This window comes from Chaetura pelagica, unplaced genomic scaffold, assembly GCF_000747805.2.
Source record: "Chaetura pelagica isolate M959 unplaced genomic scaffold, ChaPel_1.0 scaffold425, whole genome shotgun sequence".
Lineage (NCBI taxonomy): Eukaryota > Metazoa > Chordata > Aves > Apodiformes > Apodidae > Chaetura > Chaetura pelagica.
Window position 1 is genome coordinate 4,108,485 of NW_009953205.1, and position 9,504 is coordinate 4,117,988.

At 36.4% G+C, this 9,504-nt stretch overlaps 1 protein-coding gene across 1 annotated transcript in view; it reads right to left on the bottom strand.

Annotated features, from left to right (window-relative positions):
- Nucleotides 1–146, bottom strand: part of LONP2 (lon peptidase 2, peroxisomal) — a 39,894-nt gene extending 39,748 nt beyond the window's left edge. The window contains 1 exon segment of the mRNA XM_009997478.1: nt 117–146. Within this exon segment, the coding sequence (XP_009995780.1) occupies nt 117–146 (30 nt within the window).
- Between the last annotated feature and the right edge of the window lie 9,358 nt (nt 147–9,504).

Here is a 9,504-nt window from a genome sequence, read left to right on the forward strand (position 1 = left end):
CACCTGTAAAAACAAGCGCTGCAGCGTCTGACAGAGGAGAGGGAGCACGTAACAAGTTTATGATTTATTACATGGGATGGTTACTAAGTGAAACACATTTTTTGTCCGTTTTTTACAAAAATCTCCTCTCCTGCATCAGTGCTCATGGCCAAAGGGCTCAGGACTGTTAACTCAAGCACAGGGAAGGTGCAGGGGCTCTTCAAAGTACCCGATGCAGCCCTAAAGCAAAGAGAGGAAATGCAGGATAGCAGATCTCTTCAGCAGGGCAGGGACCCAGGGTCTGAGCCTTCCCCAGGGTTCCCCGGCCCAGCACTGAAGAGCAAAGTCCCCCTAGTGCCCCGTTCCCCAGCCCGCACAGACGGGCTCCCTGCACAGACAGGCTCCCCGCACAGACGGGCTCCCTGCACAGACAGGCTCCCCGCACAGACGGGCTCCCTGCACAGACAGGCTCCCCGCACAGACGGGCTCCCTGCACAGACAGGCTCCCCGCACAGACGGGCTCCCTGCACAGACAGGCTCCCCGCACAGACGGGCTCCCTGCACAGACAGGCTCCCCGCACAGACGGGCTCCCTGCACAGACAGGCTCCCCGCACAGACGGGCTCCCCGCACAGGCAGCCCCTGGCACCTGGCTCATGCGGTGGAGCTTTACTGCAATAGAGTTATTTTCAGCAGACCTGAAGGTATCAGCCAAAGGTCACAGCACACTATGATCAGCAACATTCTTGTGCCTGGTCCTGCAAAAGACTGCCCATCTGAAAGGGCTCTGGGTGCTCAGGCCCTGTGGAGAATTCAGATGAACAAGTTTTAGAAAGTTGCTTTTTCTCCCCCCCCGTCCCCCCCACTGGCAACACAAGGTGCAATATCAAAATTGCTTAATGTAAGATTGGCCAATTCCTTGTTAATCACTGACTTGCGTGATATGTTTTGAACAAAGGTAATTCTGTACAGAGGGCAAATCTCAAAGCAGGAGCTGACAACTCGAATAAAACTTGTATAAAACTTGCTTAATCATGCAGTTTAATACCTTAATCTGTTGGTCTACTGGAAAATGTCATGGTAACAGGACATATGGTAATACTAACAATATATTTAAACACCAGAAGTTATTACAGCTGAAAAAAAAATCTTCAAAACAGTACCTCAGGTACCTGAGAAAGAAGCTGAAATTTAATATACTATTCAACATGACATTTAGAAAATGATAATATGAAAGGGCACATAACACAGGAATATGGAAAGAATTTTGTAAACTTCCTGATGTTAAATGTAATTATACTGTAAACATATGTTCAACACTCACAAAATGTTTAAGTACCTTTAACTATATTAGTCTGGAATGTAAACACAAACCAAACCTAAAGGTTAAACATTCGATCACCACATTTATTGATGAATTTTCTCAATCCAAGTCTCTTCATTAAAGAATTTACTGATCTCATGTTTTTTCTCCAGGCTACCATTTTTTTACTTCCTCAGAGATTACTAGTCCCTGTGGTCATTAAAAATAGTTTCTTAATTTATTCTGAAGCTGTATAAAAAAATCTCCATGACTGCTTTCAAATTCCTTTCAATTTCTGCTGAACAGCTCTTAGCACCCAGGGCTGTAATTTTACCACCATGTACTAAGAATGCAATACAATACGGCCGCATCTGATTAGGAAGCCCACAGTACCTGACTTATGCTGTATTTCTTAAAGACATTCAGTCTTGTTACAGACTTCCTGTAACAAAGAATCTCCCATCTCTATAGGTATGTTTTTCAACAGTTGATTAGGTTGTCAAAATTTGCACCTTGCTTGTCATCCCGGTTTCCAGACCTTGGCTTCTGCGCTACCAAACAGATTAAAGATTTGCTTACTACGATAAAAACTGTTCCTCTGTGAACACAACCAATACTCCACAAGAAAGTCACAGCTTAACACTGAAAGAGATGCCTACTCCCTCCTACCACCCATTCCTGGATTCCTGTGTCATTACTTAGGTTGTTTGACACCAGACAGCCAAGCACAAAACAGCACAAGAGAGGGCAGCTCAACTAGAGTTCCAAGCAGCCTAAATCAGTAGCTGATTAATGTCACAGACTGTGGATAAGGGCTCAGTTCTCCCTACATCTTCCCAGTAGGAGAGTCAACAGGATCTCCCTCTGCTGTCTGGCCCCTGCTTCTGCTTGTATCCATTTCAGTGTAATGCCTTTGAAATCTTCAACAGTGTTAAATGTTGTACATGATGTTCAAAAACTTATTAAGACATGAGAATGGGAAGATTTGACAGATAATGTTTATAGTATGTTAACCAGTTTTCTTTTAAAAAACCTGGATATCTTATTTCTTCTTATTCATCTACTTCAATACTTCTGTAAATTTGCACTGTGAAGTACTAAAAACTTGCAACTGAAACAGATCATCTGCTCACTGTACTTCTACCTCTTCTCATTTGAAGTGCATTTCTATTATTTTGCTCCCACTATTTTTGTTTAGAAATAGTATTATCATCACTTTAAAGTGGAAGTAATTTAATACAAAGACAGAACATACAATTACAGCAAATATTATTCTTACAGATGCACAGGAATTTTAAACAGTTTTGCACTTTGACTTCTTTAACTAACATCTTTTATGTGCTACATATTTAGGGTTGCTAGATCCTTAACTAGCTCTCATTAATTTCAATGTGATAGATTTATTTCTAACCTACTACATGTCAATTATTATTACTAATTTTTTTAGTCTTTCCAGGTCATAGTTTTATAACTTCAGAGTTCCCCTAATACAAATGCTTTGGCATTATTTACATGGCTTTATTTACATGGAATTAGCCTTTCCTGGATAATCATGATCTGACAGCAGACTGAAGTGATCCTTTTTTAAACTTGGTAGAAAAGGTTCAAATCATTTTTGCAACTGCCAATCTACATGCACTGAAGATACACTTCTTTCTTAGGGGGCTGGGGTAGAAGTTTCAGACCCATAAAAATTTCTCTCGAGGTTTATCCCAGCAACCAACTGAACTTGTTCACAAAATTGAGTTGTAAAATGGTACCGCTTCATAGTGCCTACAGAGTGGGATATTTTGTATATTAAAAACGCTGTTCTAAACCAAGAACATTCTCTTAAGTTTCCATGCAATATAAACTCCTAGCCTATTAATGTTTCATCTGCCTCTCTAAGATCAATTCTCTTCTCCTAAGTAAGATGTGCATACAGTTCTCATCTGCCTGCTTACTGGCACTCCCTAGAGCTTGAAGCTCTCACTCCACCTTCTGTAACTATTTTGTAAGACAAGATACTCAATCCATCATCAATTTTTCCCTCTCTCATACTGGTTCTATTTTGTACCAACAGATTGTTTGAAGAAATGGTGTTCTTTAGGAACTATTTCTCTCCAATCTTAACTGCTACGTCTGTAAATCAAAGAGAAAAAAGAAGTTTGCCCATTTTCTTTTCCAATTCTCTCTCTACTGCATTAAAATTTAAGAGTGTCTCTTAACAAACACATTATCTGGCTCTTATGCTTAAAGATGTCATGAAGAGATACTTAATAGATGCTTAAGAGATACTTAATAGATGCTTAAGAGGATTTAATAAATTATCTGGTCATTGGAGTATTTCCCTCAATAATGTTTCCTCTTCCCAAACTCTGAATGAACTGTCACTTCCTATCATCTTGGCACCTCAAAGATCTTTAAAATACCGTAACTAGGAAGAAAGCTTAAATGAAACTATTCAAAGGATGACATAATGTAACTAACTACATTGTAATGAACTACAAGTTCATTTATTTTAATGTCTGATTTTTCTAGTCACTATAAGATTGCAGTGGAAATCTTATAATATGCTTTGTAATATATTACACATCCTCAATCATTCTTTCTTCACACAAAAAAATGTCCAGTTTTTTACATCCAGCTTGATTAAAAAGCTACCAGGTTTTTATGTGGACATAGCCAAAGCATTTGTATTAGGGGAACTCTGAGGTTATAAAACTATGACACCTCTTAAAGACTGTCAAATTCTGGACCTGTTTTCTGAGCACCTCCTTATTCCACTGTCTCAGACTGGGGATATTAAACAATCCTGAAGCCCCAATTTTTAGACATATTTTTACATGTCTATAACAGGAACAGAAAAGTTCTTTTAACTGAACACCAACAACATCCAAGGAAGAAGTTTAGCAATCATTACTTGAGGCTCATTCAGTCCTCGTATTTTGTCTTGATTGTTTACTTCCCTTTTCTCTTTGGCTCACATTGTAATTTTGCTCTTTCTCCCTCTGTATTTCTCCTCCTCCTCGTTTTGCAACATAATGTGCTTTCTATCATATGCATTCAGACAAGAATTCTGACTAAACTGCCTGGATTTAGGCACTCTTCTCTGCTTTCAACAGTTTGATAGGATATTAACTGCACAATGTAGGTCAAATAACTCAAGAATCTATCTCTTCCCTGATCATTTTCAAACTTGTAGAATTCTGATTCCCTATATGAAACATGATCTACTCTGCCTTCACGTAATAAACCAAATTTTATCTACGTTATTTAATTTTCCAAAGGCAAAAATTCTTCAAAAATAAAGGTGAATAGAAGCAGTTACCTATCTCTGAAATCTTTTTCACACTGGCCATTCTTTTTTTTTTGTATTTGCACACTGCCATTTGGCAGAATCTGTGCTACATTAACATGCATCTCTTCATAACCGGTTTTGATCCTGATACAAACTGAATGGAGTCATTAGCCAAAAAGTTAATGATAATTTCATGTTTTAAAATATTTTTAAGCTGCCAAATATTACAAATATTGTTCCAGTTGTGTTGATTTAAAGCCACTAAATAATCCTAACTGTGTACTCCTCTGAGGACATTTCAGGAAATTATACACTAGAACCAATTTCCTCTCTCTTATAGTAGTCTAAATTCAGGTCATGTAGCCACTGACCTAATTGTCTGGAATTCTGAAATCTCCATAGCAGAAACATATCACATGTACATGGCAACAATCCTGATGCTTCATACTGATTTCTCTAATGTACATAAACTGAGAACCGGTTTGTTTTTCAAAGAAATTACTGTATTAGCTAAGCACAAGAGCATCTACCTTTTTATCCAGTTGGCCCTCTGGTAGTATATTATGATAGAGAATGTACAAAACATGGCAAATACAGGTACGTTTATTTTTACCATCTGCCTCTTTTTAAAACTTGTGTGTACAATCATTTCCAATATCTATTTTTAAAATTAAAAATGCTATCAGTGCTCAAAAATTCCTGGGAGTTTTGCAAAAACCTGCTGTAAATAAGAACTCATAGAAAAGAGGCTCTACCCTTCAATGTGATAAAGTATATATTCACTAGCTAAGAATTTTCGGTAATTTACAAACACGAGATTAACCAAGTCACTGTGATATGCATCAGTTCCTTAAACTGGAAATACACTGGGCACTATTCAGCTTCATGATTAAACATGAAGGGTATAGCATGCTTACCAGAACTGTGCTAAGTGTCTTCCATTCAGTTAGCAGTTCCTCTGATAACATCCAAGACAGCAAATCACGTTAGCAAAACTACTTCTATCTATAATTCCATCACCCATTTTGGGATTAATTTTTCAGGCCAAGAAAACACACAACTTTGAACCAGTGCCAAAATAAACAACAAATTAATAGAAGCAAAAGCAAGCCTGACTTCTCATACATCTCTGTATAAATCTTGAAGCTTTACTCCATTCTCCTCACATTCCTTTACTTTTATGCCCTTTTACCAGAGAGGTAAACAACTTCTATTGATGTATTAGTCATCTTTGGAAAAGATTAATGTTGACAGAGGAAACACATATAAAGTAGGCTCTTTTTGACACAAGCTATTTTCTCCTATATTATGGAAATGTAGAACAGGAGAAGAAATAAGCTGATTTTTTCAATGTTTATTTATATGCTACTTAGGAGGGGTGACTACATTTTCCTGTCAACTCTTTTACAAAATGTGTACAATTTATATTTGAACGTCTAAAAATTTAGTTTCCACCTAGAAACAGATCAAAAACCTGACTGCATTATTCTGAATTCAGGGAATATTCTACTTTAGCCTCATCTGTTACAACATCAATATTTATAAATAATACCTATACTAGATTAACAACTGTTGAGTCTATAGAAAGAAGTTTAATATAGTTTTAGTATCAATAAAAATGTCTAACAGTAGGTGGCGCATGTATTATTTGCAGTATTAGTATTTCACCATCTTTCAGATTTAATTCCATAGTAGTTTTTAAACCATTTAAAGTACAATTGTTGAAAAGCAAATATCTTGACGTATTTTAAAGGGATAATTATTTTAAATTCTTAATTGCTATCCTAAAAAAAAAGAAGGGAAGACACAGAAAGCTAGCTCTTAAGGAAATATTGGGCTATAGAAAATTAACTGACAAAACATGATGACAGTAGCTAAATTACAAAAGCACCATTTAAAAATTAACAGAAGCTTACATGTTCTGACTCTTTTTAGACTGATTTTTTTTCTTAGACTAGCTGTTTCAAATTGGTAGCTGTGCTAGGCTGAAAGCTCCACACTTTCAAGTAGAATAGAATTTTCATACAGAAACAAGAAAACATGGCCAGAAATAAAAGCTAATAAAACTAGGTCCTATGAAAACTGAGAAAGAAATTATGAATTTCATATCAGGCAGCATGCCTCAAATGCTTCCAGGACCTATGCCGGTTCCTTATACTTCCTTCTGAATGCTGTTTTAGTGAAAATAATCTAAAACAAGTTTCTTGAATATTTCAGAATCACTTGAATACGTGAAAACTGTAAACAGTTCAAACCAAAAGGGGAGGAATTCAAAAATCTTTGGAGTATTGAACATTTTCCCTTCTCCCAATTAGCAGCTATTTTTCCTTACTGAAATGATGAACAAGAGAACCCCATAGAAAAAAGATTGACAGTTATGACAAGGTGGGAGGATGGAAGCTAGAAACAACTTGAGAATGGGAATTGCTTCCTCCCCAAATAGTTTGCAACTCAAATTCCCCCAGTAATCAACCTTTCACAGAAAAGATACAGAAAATACTGTTCCAGAAAACATACAGCAAATGCAAGGAAGCTATAGCGTATCGGGTTTTTATCAGCTTGTGAAGCTGAATTTTTAATTGACAGGAATAGCTTGGTTTTCATGATGATTTAGTAAGATAACGGAACTGTCAAGATGGTGGCAATTTAATTGAACATACATGACCAGATAAGATGCCTTGAGGAACTTTTCAGGAGAAAACAGAGAAAGACCAGTAGTCCTTTTTACAGCACTGAATATAGGTTAGAGTACAAGTTGTAAGCTCAGATATGCTAAAAACATAGTAAGCATAAGTAAAAAAAAATTACATATGTCCAGCACAAACTGTTTTTTCCATTATGAGAATTCTAAAAGTAGAAAGCATAATCAGGACAAAGTATAGAGACATAAAACTTTTTTTTTTTTACTTTTTTTTCCCCTCCTCCCAAGGATGCTTAGTTTTAAAGAACAGCATTTCTTCCCTATCTTCTAAACTACTCAAAGACCAAGCTACAAGGCCAGCAGCCTTTGAATTGGGGAGCAAGTGTCAACTTTTATCAGCACATATTTACCAGGTCTTGTACTATAGTTATCTTCCCCAAACTGAAAATTTACTGGTAAAATGTTATTAGTGGTTTCAATACAGCTCAACCAATCTATTTGTAAGAGAAAGAATTATGTGCTTCAAACATGAATACAGCAGTCTGAAATACATAATTGTCTGCTGGATCATTATCATAACAGATATAAATTGCACAACATGAACTAGGAGATAGTTTCTGCATATCTGCTCTCAGAGTCACCAGCACTAGATCTCTTTCAATAAATATTTAATATTTAATTTTAATTATTATTTCTTTTTATATTTAATTAACATAATTAATATTTATGAAGATTGGGAAGAGCTATATTGTGTCTTAATCAAATATGCAGGTGATCTAAAAATCAGTAGAAGAAAAAAAGATATGGCAACAGAATTATTGTGAAAGAGAAATACTAGGAATCAAGCACCAAAAAGCAGGATTTCTGCTGTGCTTGTAAAGATAGGTGTGTACATGTAGATATGTGTTATAAAAATATTAACTGTGTGCAGATATATATACATCTGAACACACAAATACTGTGTAAAACGATTCTCAAAATTAACCAATCTGCATGCCTCTCCAGCCAAATTAGTATATGGTTCTAAACAAAAACCTGCAGAAGCTGCCAGTGGTTTTTGTGCAAGTTGAATCGGATCAAAATGTCCTGCTAATGATCACCAGGAATACTTAAGAACACCATAAAACATACGTATAACCTTAAATTCATATTTGTAGCACTATAGTGTGGGATCAGAACACTCAGAAGTTTACAGCATCAAGTTCAAAGCTTCATCAAAAGAAATGAGTGAGTTTTACATTTGGTATTAACAACCCCATTTCGGTTTCTAGTGCTAGAAACTGACAAGCATTTCAACTTAACATTAGCACTCTGTGGCTTAACTCCAGGGGTTGAAAAAAACCAGCGATTTAATCCTATTTCCCTGTGGTCTACATTTAGCTCAAAAATTAAGACAGACTTTCCTCATGAAACAAATTCTCAATTAATGCTTCATTTTAATAATTTCCTAGAGGAGTTGTTTTGCATAGTAGATTTGTTTCATGAGATGTTGCTCTGTGGAAATGTACTCTGTATGTTACTTCTAAAGAGGTTTTCAAATAAACTGACCAACAGGGCATAAGCTGAATTTTATTACTTAAGCAGTTTCCTGCACCATCAAATGCTGTACCTTTTAAATTCAGGAAATTTACTTATTTACAGATTTAAATACCTTTGGAAAGTACAGATCACAAGTATTGGGCCTGATTTGGCTAAGTAGTATGGAAATTCCAAAGAACAAGATATCTGGTAGATTTCATAGCACATTTAGTGAGTACAGAATCACAGAATAGCTATGTTTGGAAGGGACCTCTGAGATCACAGAGTCCTACCATAAAAAAAATAATTAAAAAAGAAATTTCAAAAACCCAACAACCCCCAAAAAACAACACACCAAACCAAACAACACCAAACCAAAATAAAATAAAAAAAACCAAACAAAACAATTCCCAAAACCACACGTCGCAAAAAACAAACCACACCCCCCCAAAAAACCACAACAGACAACCTACAATCTCGGCCACTAGAACATGCCCTGAAGTGCCACATCTACACATTTCTTGAATACCTCCAAGGATGGTGACTCCCCCAGCTCCCTGGGCAGTGCATACACAGAGAGAACAGAATATTCATATACATGTACTCTGCTATATATATGCCAGAAAGCATTGGAGAGGAATTCATCATGGTATAGAAATGGAGCATGCCATATACAACAAAGTAAAGGGGAATTTGTAGAGTGGGCTGTTTTATCCATATCGGCTTAATATAACTAGCAAACCTAACAGTGTCTGTGAAAATGTGATGGAACAGGCCAATAACC